General features: G+C 50.4%; 5 protein-coding genes across 5 annotated transcripts; 3 read left to right on the top strand and 2 right to left on the bottom strand.

The window, feature by feature from the left end:
• Positions 1 to 1,117: 1,117 nt before the first annotated feature.
• PtrM4_093140 (uncharacterized protein) lies at positions 1,118 to 1,412 on the top strand (the record flags this gene model as incomplete). The annotated part of the gene is made up of 2 exons (XM_001934273.1): positions 1,118 to 1,256; positions 1,306 to 1,412. The coding sequence occupies 2 exons, from the start codon at positions 1,118 to 1,120 to the stop codon at positions 1,410 to 1,412; spliced, it is 246 nt and encodes an 81-aa protein (XP_001934308.1).
• A 640-nt stretch (positions 1,413 to 2,052) lies between these two features.
• On the bottom strand, positions 2,053 to 3,627 carry PtrM4_093130 (uncharacterized protein; the record flags this gene model as incomplete). Its single annotated transcript, XM_066107031.1, has 2 exons — positions 2,053 to 2,524; positions 3,503 to 3,627. The coding sequence occupies 2 exons, from the start codon at positions 3,625 to 3,627 to the stop codon at positions 2,053 to 2,055; spliced, it is 597 nt and encodes a 198-aa protein (XP_065962699.1).
• A 205-nt stretch (positions 3,628 to 3,832) lies between these two features.
• Positions 3,833 to 5,340, top strand: PtrM4_093120 (KfrA-N domain containing protein; the record flags this gene model as incomplete). The annotated part of the gene is made up of 2 exons (XM_066107030.1): positions 3,833 to 5,261; positions 5,327 to 5,340. 2 exons carry the CDS (start codon positions 3,833 to 3,835, stop codon positions 5,338 to 5,340), a joined length of 1,443 nt encoding a protein of 480 aa, XP_065962698.1.
• A 585-nt stretch (positions 5,341 to 5,925) lies between these two features.
• Positions 5,926 to 10,204, top strand: PtrM4_093110 (uncharacterized protein; the record flags this gene model as incomplete). Its single annotated transcript, XM_066107029.1, has 2 exons — positions 5,926 to 8,288; positions 8,392 to 10,204. 2 exons carry the CDS (start codon positions 5,926 to 5,928, stop codon positions 10,202 to 10,204), a joined length of 4,176 nt encoding a protein of 1,391 aa, XP_065962697.1.
• Positions 10,205 to 11,562: 1,358 nt separating this feature from the next.
• On the bottom strand, positions 11,563 to 12,075 carry PtrM4_093100 (uncharacterized protein; the record flags this gene model as incomplete). The annotated part of the gene is made up of 1 exon (XM_066107028.1): positions 11,563 to 12,075. The coding sequence occupies one exon, from the start codon at positions 12,073 to 12,075 to the stop codon at positions 11,563 to 11,565; it is 513 nt and encodes a 170-aa protein (XP_065962696.1).
• Between the last annotated feature and the right edge of the window lie 665 nt (positions 12,076 to 12,740).

Here is a 12,740-nt window from a genome sequence, read left to right as displayed (position 1 = left end):
GCCGATCGAAAGCCCCGTCGGTTTTCGTAATCATGTGCTATCGAATCCCATGCGAGAGAGCTTCCAGAAATATCAAGAAGTGAGCACTGCCTGTCATTGTTCTACTATGTTGTATAATTCTTGCATACATGCAAGTGGGTATGCGAGGTACCTAGGCAATCTTCTCATGCCATGCCGGGACAGTTGCCGGATGATAAGCGCACAAGGACGCTCGCACATGGAGATAGCAAATAGTATGTACTGTAGGATTTGTGGGTAAGATTGATAAGGCTTCTATCAATAGAGGTGCGCCGCAAGGCGATGACAAGCTTCGTCTATCTAGGTAGCATGCGCGGTTGGGTGAGGCTCCGTCAGCGCCGCACGCCTCCCCGCAATGTCCGATGCCGTTCTGCGGATGGCGCCCCGCATCAACGCCATGCGTCTTCTATCTATGGGTTTGTATGCCAATGGTGGAGGATTTGAGCCTCGTATTCAGGGCCAATTCCTAAAGCAAACATGCCCGGGGAATAGACCCACCCATCGTGAACGCATTGTAAACCGATATCCACGTCCTCACGATGAGCATGCCAGGCATACGCACTTCGATTCCGACCCGCCCCAATAGACAATCATAGGTAAGCCACATTTCGGCATATGCAGACACGGTAAATTAGGTAGTAATCACCATGGAGCGATTGGTGGCCCGAATAATCTCTGCGCCAGCAGCTTACCTCTTGTGCATCATAGAGTAACCACACCGTCGGAAAAACAGCAGTCGATTATGCTGATAAACCACTGCTCATTGGGATAAGTCTGGCAGATGACCAATAGCGTTGGAAAGGCTATTCTAATGGCGTCAAATTACTTGCTTGGCCGATTCGAAATACACCACTCTTGAAAGAGGATGCCGTAAATGGCTTGTTGTTGAGTTCCATTCGAGCTTCGAGATGTGCGTTGGTCACATGAGATTCAGACCTAGCGGAAATTTCTCGTAGTGTAGCGAGCTGTCTGTATTTCGCATGACTTTAGTATCCCACCCGGGCTGGAGAACCATAAGCTGGACGTATAAGATGTGTTGATCTCGTCGGTTTCCACGAGAAGCGCTCTTTCGACAAATCTCACTGCAATGACCCCAACGATGACACTCAATCATGCAAACGTCGAGATGATCCCTGGAACAGAGATCATCAGCTATGATGCCTCAGCGAAGCAAACCCTGGTTCCAGTACCCTCTTCTGATCCGCGTGACCCTCTGAATTGGGGTCGGAAATGGAAATGTGAGTGCTTCTGCTAGTAGTCTCTCAATGATATTGACGTATGGCACAGTTATGGTCATGGCTTCCCAGTGGCTCTTCACTTGGATTGCTGTGACAGGTGAACTGTCGATTGCACAGATGTTTCCCTTGCTGGGCAAGGAATATCTATCGCAGTAGACAAGACGTCAACAACTGCATATGAGAACTGCGTTGATTGTCCTACGGAGTAGATACACAAGGTTATATACATAAGATATACGTAAGCACATAACGGCAAAGGAGTGAAAGTGAAGGTTGTAGAACATTCGGCCAAGAAGCATTGGGCCGATTCCAAGAAGGGTAGTCCTGAATGGCAACACACCCCCCCAGCTTGAATGAATAGTGAAAGCTGAAATTAATTATATATCTCTAAGAGAGACTCGTTGTTAATGTCCTTTATGGTGGTGATTAAGCGATCTGAGACGTCTTCAAGACCAAGCTGCTTGATGAACTGGGCGTGCTTCTATCGAGGTAGTACCTTTGTCAGTCCATCGGCGGGCATGTAGGCAGTCGGCTTCCAGTCTACATAGATTCTTCCAGCCTCTACCTCTTGTCGTAGCCACAGCTGATGAATGTCCACGTGTTTTAGCTTTGTTTGAAGCTTCTCTTCAGCCTTTGTAACTATGCCAATAGTCTGTTAATTGTCGCACCAGATCTTCGAGACTATATCTAGATTAAATCGAATTTCGCGGAACAGCCTGTTCCACCATTTTATTTCTCCGCCAGCTCGGGATAGAGCTAGAAGTTCTGCTTCTGTTGTAGACTTTGTAATAGTCTTCTAGATAGCAGCCTTCCAGTCAACAGACAGGCCGTATAGCTTAAACAAGTATCCTTTAGAGCTTCTTCTCGTGTCAGGTTCGTCCGCATAGGCAGCATCAGATGCGCCATAAAATATTGGTTCAACCGTGTCTGTATACTTGTCCGCGTTCTCTACGGGGATTACGAACAGGTCTTTCTTATTTTGAGTTCCTGAGGCCTTGAGCGCTAGATTTCTCTTGCCAATAAGATAACGCCAGCAATAGATTGCTGCGTATAAATGCTTTTGGCCAGGGTTTGCAAGATGTCGGGCTAGTACTGAGTGCGCTCGTGCGACATCAGGTCGTGTAAACGTGGCAATGTAAGCTAGTGATCCAACTAGTTGTTGATAGATTTTCGTGCGCTTAGAGTTTGGTTCTTCCGTTGACGGTGGTAGTACGTTCTCCTTTATCAGAAAATCGGGGTATCCCTTGTCGCTTGTTAGGTTGAACTTGCTTGCAACCTTGTTAATAAAGGAGTCTTGAATTAACCAAATGCTCTTCGAAGGTCGATCGCGTATCACACGAATCCTAAGGAACTAACTTAATTCGCTAAGTATTCGGAGATCGTAGATCTGTAGTAAGCGCTTTTCGAATTCCTCCTTGTAACTTGTCTTTGAAGGATATACTAAGACGACGATATTATTAACGTAGAAGAAAACGATTAGATTGTTGTTGGCAAATAAGCAAGGAACTCCAGGAACTGCTTTTAACCCCAGCTTCTTTAGGGTCTTCTGAAGTTCTGCATACTAAAGCAATGGAGCTTCCTTAAGACCGTATAATGCTCGAAGAATTAGGAGTAGTTCTCTATACTGTTTTGCAAAGCCTTTAGGTGTATAACAGAAAAGCTTTCTGTTTACTCGTGCGTTTAGAAACGCGTTTAGTGCATCGTACTAAAACATTAAGAGGTCGAACGCAGTAGCTAGCGCGATTAATCCTCGAAAGACTCGGGCAGCCAGCGTGGCCGCGTAGGTGTCTCCCTATTCTGCTTGAAGATCTCCGCGTACGACAAGTCGAGCCTTGAACTTATACAAGTATCCATCTTAATCGAACTTGTATGTGTACACCCACATTAGGGGTAAAACCTTAGCATTAGCAGTTAATAAGGTTGTAGGTGTTTAAGTAAAGCAACCTTTCTTCCTGTTACGGATCCATAGACTCGCTCGGCCCATGGCCCCCATATCGATAAGATCCTTATCTTATCGGACTAGCGCCTTGGCGCCCACAGCATAAGTTCGGGCTCACAACGTAGATAGCTCGATAGCTTGTATCTTGTCAAATCCAATCTTTCTTGATCGATCCCTCACATTATACAAGCTCCCTTTCAAGACGGGCCCTGGAAGCTCGTTCGCGAATTGTATTTTCTTGTCGCTGCGAGCGACACGCCAACGACAGAAACACTTACGCGACGAGGATCGCATTGACTATACGTACCGCCGCAGAAGAGCCGCCGTAGTAAAGACACCTGATTGCCCAGCTGCATAGCTGTACCCACCTGCCAGAAAAGACCCGCCGCCGCAGAGTGCCGCCGCGGAAGACACTGGATTGCCCAGCTGCATAGCTGTACCCACCTGCCAGAAAAGACCCGCCGCCGCAGAGTGCCGCCGCGGAAGACACTGGATTGCCCAGCTGCATAGCTGTACCCACCTGCCAGAAAAGACCCGCCGCCGCAGAGTGCCGCCGCGGAAGACACTGGATTGCCCAGCTGCATAGCTGTACCCACCTGCCAGAAAAGATCCGCCGCCGCTTCTAGCGCTGCCGCCGATGATGGCCCGACTAAACGAGACGAGCAAGGATGCCCACGACCAGGGTGCTCAGAACGACACACAAACCATTCCAGCAGAGTCGCACCTTGAGTACGGCGACTTTGAGAATGACGACGACCTCACCGAAGCGGAGAAGGCGACTATTAGACAGAAGCTCGCCACCCGCAAGAGACAGGTCACTTTTGGCCGTGGAGACGGCCAAGGCAACAGCGAGGACGAGGGCAATGACGTCAACGCCGCTGAACGCCGACGACAGTCTTGTAGACAGTCTCTTAAGAAAGCCGTTAAGCCAGCGGATAAGACTTCTATAGAACTAGGCTACGACGACGACACGGATGACATGTATCTACGTTTTTATGGCATCCACGACAACGATGAGCGCGAGATCCTCGCGGACATGAGGAACGTTGACGACTTCACCGCTTGCATCGCTGAACATGCTGAGAGTGTCTTTGGACACCTAGCAGATTTGCTTAGTCAGATAGCTGAACAAGCCGAACAGCTAGACCAAGCACATAATGAAGCCCGTGTACAACAAGAAGCAGCTGACGCCCGCGTGGAGCGCGCCCAGACGCAAGCTCGCGCTGCCGCCGCAGACGAGCTTGCCCAAGTCACCCAGAAATGCAACCGCATGATCACTACTAAGAACAGCTACGCTTCACGGCTAGCAGTGCTCGAAGACGAGCTTGCAGCCTCGCGCGAGTCAAACGTGAAGCTCTACTCCCAGATTAGCGACCTCTACAACGAGAGGAGTGTCCTGCAACAGCACGCGGGCGTCCCGACGAATGGAAATTTATATGACACGCGCCCAGCTCAGTTCCAGTCGTCCCCTCCTCCAATGACTGCGAACCCGTTCATTGGCACTGGCACTCACGACTTGATGCTGCCTCCCCCTATGGCACATCATCAGAAAAACCGACCCCTAGCTCGGTCTGCTGTATCGGACAACCTCACTGCAACGGGTGCAAAGCTGAAGGATATTGACATCTTTCGCGGAGACAGCACCGACAAAGAGGACTACAAGTATTGGCGCCGCAGCGCCAGGAACTTCTTAAACAAAACTACTATCCACACAACTGTTCAAGATCAGCTCGACTACCTGATTGACCACTTGCGAGGACCAGCCGCTGCACAGGTGGAATATAGAGCAGCACCCGGAGCTCGTAACGCCTACGTGACAGCGGAAGAAGTCCTCACGGAACTTGATCGCATCTTTGACACGGTCGACAAGGTCACCGAAGCCAGCGCAGCGCTACACGACAGCGGCTCTGGAGGATTAAAGCAACGCGACAATGAATCGTTTAACACCTGGGTAGCCCGCTTTACCTCTACAGTCGCACCATTGAACCTGGGCGACAACGAAATGATCCAGCACGCGATCCGACTCATGAAGTTTGGTCGTAACGCAGGTTTACAATTCCGCCATGGTGATACTTGGGAAGCGTTTGCCCAGAATTGCCGCACTCAGCAACAGCTCTCACGTCTCACCCAGAGCAGCGGAAATAATGGTACCCGAACCGGCCGCAACACGTCTAACGCTGGTGGTGGAGGTAATGGCAACGGCAACAGCAATAGCAGCGGCTCCACAACGCGTAACAACTACGGTCGCACGCGCGCGCAACTCAACGCGTTGAGTAAGCAAGGCGAGTGCTTTAAATGCGGAGGCACGGCAAATGTCAGCGGCAAGAAACATCGTCCGACCGACGCAGACGTCCCAGCAGCCTGCAAGTCTGGCTCTATCGTGCCAGCTAGCCGCGTCCCTGCCCTCAAAGCTACATTCACCAACGCCGCCCTCCAGGCCACAGTCGTCGATGCCACCGACGAGTCGGAAAACTAGCCGTCCCCGGCGAAAGACGCCCCGGGACCGCACCAAAATGGTCCACAGATACAGTTACAGTCACAGTCAAAGCCACAACTACCAGTCCAACCCTTGTTAGCGATACCCCTATTGTTTCACCGACCCTTGATACCCAAACTACCCCGCTCACCGGAGCTACACCTAGCACTTTACGCGTTTGTTTACAAGAATTGGAGGACTGGACGCCTCCCCAGGCTATAGAGGACAGACACGTTGTCTTGAGCGCGAACACTATGGTCAAAGGCAAGCAGCTTGTCCAAGGCCAGCAGTTCGTTTTCAAGTGCAAGGTCGCCACTTCGAATAGCTATATTGATACGGAAGCTTTGACTGACTCTGGTGCTACTGGAAACTGTATCTCCACACTATTTGCGCAACGACATAACCTGCCGACGTTTCGGCTTAAACAACCTTTGCAACTACGACTTGGCGACGGCAATTTCGCCATGGCGCCTATCACACACGGCGTCCTAGCCCCCATCTCCCACGCTGAACACGTTAGCGAGGAACTCTTCTACAGTGTACCTATGACGACTTACGACTTTATTTTCGGCACTTCATGGCTAGAAGAGCATAATCCACACATCGACTGGAGGGAAAAAACTATGCGTTTCAACAGCGAGCATTGCTACGCCAACTGCCTACACAAAGGCGAGCAAGTCACTGTTCGCAGCAGTCGACACCGACGGGCCGCAGCAAAAGCCAAAGAACGGAACCCGACCTACGCGAACATGGACATACACCATGTGTCAGGTGAGGCCGCTGCCGCACTGGCATCACGACCAGAGAACGGTACTATCTGGCTGTACCCACATGATTTTGAACAACTCGACAAAGATGACAGCGATGACGCCGACGAGAGAGCCCAGGCTAGCCGCGTCTTCGCCTCACTATTTGCCATGGACATGAACGCCCTATCTCAGGAAGACATTGATAAGTTCCACCAGAAGCTGAACTCGCCCGCTAAAACTCGCGACGAGGTCCTAGACAAGTTGCCCGAATGGCTCCACGATCTCGCCCACCGATTTAATCCTGATCCCGCCACGACAGACTTGCCCGCTCGACGAGGCGCGGTCGACCACAGCATTGACATTATCCCCGGATCAAAACACCCAAACGCTAAGATGTACGGCATAAGTAAGGACGAAGGCCTTGCCGTTAAAGCTTATGTTGAGGACATGAGAGGACGCGGTGAGATCCGTGAAAGCAAGTCAGACTTCGCTTCGCCTGTGCTCGTCGTCCGCAAATCTGGAGGTGGACTCCGCATTTGCGTGGACTATAGAGCGCTCAATGCCGTCACTATCAAGAACAGGAACGCTCCTCCGATGATTAAAGAAACGCTCGCGCGGCTAGCTAACGTCGCCTACTTCACCGTGGTCGACGTCATCGCCGCCTTTAACAAAATCCGCATCAAGGAAGGCGACGAACATAAGACTGCCTTCCTAACACGGTATGGCCTATTCGAATACTTAGTGATGCCTTTCGGACTCTGCAACGCACCAGGTACCTTTCAGGCCTACATTAACGAGGTTTTACGCGATTACCTTGACGAGTTCTGCTCTGCATACCTCGACGACGTCCTAATCTACAGCGCGTCTTTGGCAGAGCATAAGGTTCATGTCCGCAAGGTTATCGAGAGTCTAGGTGAGGCCGGACTTCATCTAGACATTGACAAGTCCGAGTTTGCCGTCCAAGAGGTGAGATACCTGGGCCTCATTCTTACAACTGAAGGCATCAAAATGGACCCCGCCAAGGTTAAGTCAGTGCTCGACTGGGGCACCCCAACAACATTGAAAGAGTTGCAAGCATTCCTAGGTTTCGCAAATTTCTACCGAAGGTTTATTGTTGCCTTCTCTTATATCGCGCGGCCGCTCACGGATCTTACCCGCGGGACAAACGGCGACGTCAAGCTGAACTTTCCTATCGCCCAAGGATCTGCTGCCCACGACGCATTCGAAAAGCTTAAGAAAGCATTTACCATCGCCCCGGTCCTCGCGCACTTCAACCCCGCGCTTGAGACCTGGGTCGAAACAGACTCCTCCGACACCGTCACAGCAGCCGTGCTGTCCCAAGTCCAGACTGACGGAGTGCTAAAACCAGTCGCTTTTATCTCCACAAAGATGTCACCAGCTGAGTGCAACTATGCCATCTACGACAAGGAGCTTATGGCCATCGTCCGCGCCTTTGAGGAATGGAGACCAGAGCTGGCCGGCACCTCGGACCCGGTGAAGGTCATCTCAGACCATGCCACCTTACAGACCTTTATGGTCAACAAAGCACTCAACAGGCGTCAAGCAAGATGGGCTGAGTTTCTGAGCGAATTCAACTTTAAGATCACTTACCGACCAGGCAGACTAGGCAGCAAACCCGACGCCTTGACGAGACGCCCCGGCGACACACCCACGAACCCAAACGATCCACGGATCATACATCAGACCCAGACGATCCTCGGCCCCGACCGCGTCGACGACGTCATCAAACGAGACACGCACACACACAACGACGCCCGACAAGCAATTCAACTCGCGGCGCTGTTATTCGAATACGCGGAGGAGGTACAAACGCTAGCAGGCATGCTATATCTAATGAGCGAGGAGGCGTATGGCGTCGATGATTTGGTGGATGACGACTCAACCCCAGACGTAGCCTTGGACAGCCAGCCTAAGGGGAGACAATTGAGATCCCTCACGCTGCTGCGCCAGCTTCCCTGGCACGGGTGCCGGGGAGAACGCGCCTGACGATGGACTTATGACAGCGATCGTAAATGCCTACCGCGTCGATCCCACACTACAAGAAATAATACGAGCAAAGGCAGACGGCGCCCGTCACCTTCCCCACACTGTCGCCATACAAATGAAGCTGAAGCTAGAGCTACAGGACTGCGAAATCCGCAACAGTCTGGTTTACTTCCGCGGCAGACTCTTCATCCCCTACGACGACGATCTTCGCAAAGACATCGTCCGTCGGTTCCACGACACCGCCACGGCGGGCCACGGCGGCAAGCGCTCTACCTACTACCTAGTTAGCCAACAGTACTACTGGCCGCTCATGACAGACACAGTCGCTCAGTATACCCGGAGTTGTGTAGTTTGCCGACGCGCAAAGCCATACAGAGACCGCAAGCAGGGACTGCTGCACCCGCTCCCCGTACCGAAACGATTCTGGACTGACATTTCAGTCGACTTCATCACACCCCTGCCAGACTGTACTAGATTCGGACGCACCTACTCTCATGTCATGGTCGTGATTGACCGGCTAAGCAAGTCGCAACGGTTTATCGCCCTAGACAGCCTTGAAGTTGATGCTGTTGTCCGAGCATTTGTCGATTACGTCTGGAGAGAGGAAGGTTTCCCTACTACAATTGTGTCTGACCGAGGGTCACAGTTCGTCTCTCATTTCTGGAAGGAGCTGTGTCATCGACTGGGTGTTACACCAAAGCTCTCTACAGCTTACCACCCAGAAACAGACGGCCAGACTGAAGTCGCCAACGCCGGACTAAAGTGTTACCTGCGTGCTTACACGAACTATATGCAAAACGACTGGGTAGACTGGCTGCCACTAGCCCAGCTCGCCATCAATAACAGAGAAAACGTGTCCTCTGGCGTCGCACCCGCGCTTGCCACCAAGGGCTACCTACCTCGCATGGGATCGGAACTAGTCACCGAAGACTCGCCCATTACCGACGCCCGTTCACGCGCAGAACAGTTGCTCCGCGAAGACGCCCGAGGCACGGTGAAAAGGATGACCGACGTTATCCGTTTCATGCAAGAAAATCTTCGCTGGTCCCAAAACAAGATGGAACACTACGCCAACCAGCACAGACAGCCCGCTCCAGACTACCGCGTCGGTGACAAAGTCTATATTGATGCCCGCAATATCCCTACGATGCGCCCGAGCCGCGGTCTCAGCGCAAAGAACCTTGGCCCATACAAAGTGCGAGCTTTGCCCAACCGATATGCAGTCGAGCTCGCACTACCAGACTGCTACAAACAAGTCCATCCAGTGTTCCACCCATGGTTACTACACCTGGACGCCGATCAAACAGCTCGCCCAAGTGAGGGCGTCATCGCTGAGAAACACCCTGACGGAGAGCACGACTACTACGTAGACATGGTCGTCGACTGTCGCATAGATAAACGACGCAAGGACACCCTCACAAACAAGAAAGGCATGCTCCAGTATAAGGTTAAGTACACCAACTCCCCAGACTGGAATGCCTCGCCCGCATGGCAAGACTATACAGACCTGTGGGGCGCAGAGGAAGCGGTTGAAGACTTTCACCGTCTCTATCCCGACAAGCCCCCACCTCACGAACTGTATCGAGACCTAGCGTTGTATCTCAACCTAGTCGCCGCATATTCACTTGGTCGCGATGATGTTGAAGTTGTTAGCGTACTAGACAGTTGTGAGCTTGCCCTATCACCTTCGCATTCACTGATGGCACAGCTTGGACCTGGGAAGGTGGCACAACTCAGGACGTCTGTCTCCAAGCAGAAGCAAGGACCCGAAGGATGAGACACAACATAACTGCTCGGCATCAAGCACAGCGTCATAAAATAAAAGACATTCACGGCTTGCAGGTGCAACCGTCTTCTGAAAGGGGGGGTAATGTTACGGATCCATAGACTCGCTCGGCCCATGGCCCCCATATCGATAAGATCCTTATCTTATCGGACTAGCGCCTTGGCGCCCACAGCATAAGTTCGGGCTCACAACGTAGATAGCTCGATAGCTTGTATCTTGTCAAATCCAATCTTTCTTGATCGATCCCTCACACTTCCAACAGTTGTTAAATTTGACATTCATTACCTTCTGAAACTCATTGGCAAATGGGTGCGTAGCAACGTCTCGATAGCGTTTTAGAGGTGGTGGCAGCTGATCTCTATAGAGTCGAACTTTTGGTAATTCTCCGAACAGTTTCGTCGTTTCTGGTTGACTGATTGCGGCCAAAAATGTACTATAGTAGGTCATATTCGTACTCAGGTGATTATGATCAGAGTAGTTAGCTTGGTGTCGTCTTCGGTGTCCTTCAATCACATTCTCTTGACTGCTAACCTCTGGATTCAAACGTCTTGGAGCGTTGTTCTAGTATCGGTCTGGCACGTAGTCTTGGTATTAATCTCCCCAACCGCCTGGTACGTTTTGTCGACGGGAAACCATTAATTCTGGTGTTGTAGGGCTATCATCGGGATGTCTAACCCTAATCGTAGATTCTAGTGTTGCAGAATTATCGAATTCCTTGTCTAGATTCCCTAGTTTAAACTAAATATCTTTCTCAGTTGCTGTTTCAGCATCGTTTCGGTCATTCTAGGTTAAAGAGTTGTTTTCCTCATAAGTCTGTTTCTGTAATAGAGACAGAAGGTCCTCAATGTCTATATGTCATGGATCAAACCCGCGACCTCTAGTAAGCGAGGTGGCCCGTGCGCCTTAAGCGAAGGCCACAGCCGAACACCAAAGTTCGACCCGCGCAGGTCTTCGAACCTGCACGCAATATCTCACTTAGTACTTAATACAGATACGGTCATCTCAACTATTGACGTCCCTCACACTATAAGCGCTTAAGGTGTGGGTATATCTAAGATCTTAATTAATCGCTCAGCTTCTTCTGAGAGCTTCTCAGGCTTATCGTCGTTCTTCATGAGGTGCTGTCGTGCAAAGACCACATCGCGTGTTCGTATAACACGTCCCTTAGATGGTATCTAGATACGGAAGATATTTGTCGAATCGTAACTAACCAAATATCCAATCATCGTTCGAGATTCAAACTTGTCTCCACGCTTGACCTTTCTGTCGAGCACGTAAGCACGACATCTAATTGGAGCCATATGCGCTACTGATGGTTTTCTACCAAACACTCTTTAGTAAGGCGTCTCCTAATCGAGGCTCTCTGTTAGCGTGACGTTAAGCAACATAGCGGTAGTGATAATAAGCTCGTTTGCTAATTCCTTTGGAAGTCCTGATAAGATCCTCAATGCTCTTCCACGTTCAACTATGACTCTTCCAGCTCTTTCAGCATTTGGATTTTGCGCAGGAGTATCAGCCGCTCGCGCTTTAATTTTGATACTAAGCTCTTTGCAGACATCGTACAATAGCTCGCGGTAACCAGGCTCGCTGTCGATTCGAAATACAACCACAGTGTATTCGAATTGTCGTTGAATCTTTGCAATTAGAGCCTTAATAACATTCACTAGAGTACTCTTTTGTCGGTTTGGAATCGTTGTGACTTCATGCCACTTGATCGAATGACAGATTGCGTGAAAGGCATACTTGTCACCATTGTAACAAGCTTCTCCTTGAGGAAGTAATTGAACCAGATCAATGCCAACGCGATAGAAAGGCGTTGTATTCGTATCTTCAGGGGTCCTTCGAGAGATTTGTTGCGTCATTTTTGACTAGATACATACATCACAGTCCTTCTATTTCGGCGCTTTGTTGTCTCCAACAAGTTCAAAACCTGTAACGCTTTCAGGCAGATAATCAATTGCCTACTTGCTCGCATGTCCCCACAACTAATGCGCTTCGTTGGCCGTAGCAACGATCGCTAGTCTTAGTTTCTGAGATGTTCTTTGAGGCTGAAACCGAGCAGCAAATGTTAATAACATACTTAGCTCGGGTCGGTCATTCTCCTCAGCATCGATAAGCCAGTGCCTATTGCTGTACTCCAGCATTGCGACCACATTGCTCGGGTTGTTCTGGTAGAGCAAGTCGCGTCCTGAATCGAAATGGATTCCTAGCGGTCGACAGCGCGATAGACCAAGAACATTGGCAAAGAACCCTTCTACTAATGCAACGTGAGTGAGCTTAATAGGTGCCTTGCTAGATAGTGTTCGTACATTGAGTACAACAGTGCCCCATTCAGCGATCTGAACAACCTAGCCACCAGCATAGATCACTTCTCTAGGTTTAGCTTTCCTTACAAAGGACCAGCCAAATTGTCTAGTGTTGCAAACATGTGCGTTCGATCCAGGATCTAACACCCATCGGTTCATAAGGTGTGGTACTTTAGTCGTTGCAGTATTGAAAGTCTGTATTAAGGCGTTTGTCTAAATAG

The sequence above is a fragment of the Pyrenophora tritici-repentis genome, chromosome 4, assembly GCF_003171515.1.
Source record: "Pyrenophora tritici-repentis strain M4 chromosome 4, whole genome shotgun sequence".
Taxonomy (NCBI): domain Eukaryota; kingdom Fungi; phylum Ascomycota; class Dothideomycetes; order Pleosporales; family Pleosporaceae; genus Pyrenophora; species Pyrenophora tritici-repentis.
The sequence above is the reverse complement of the archived record's forward strand: the minus strand, read 5'-3'. Positions and strand labels throughout refer to the sequence as shown.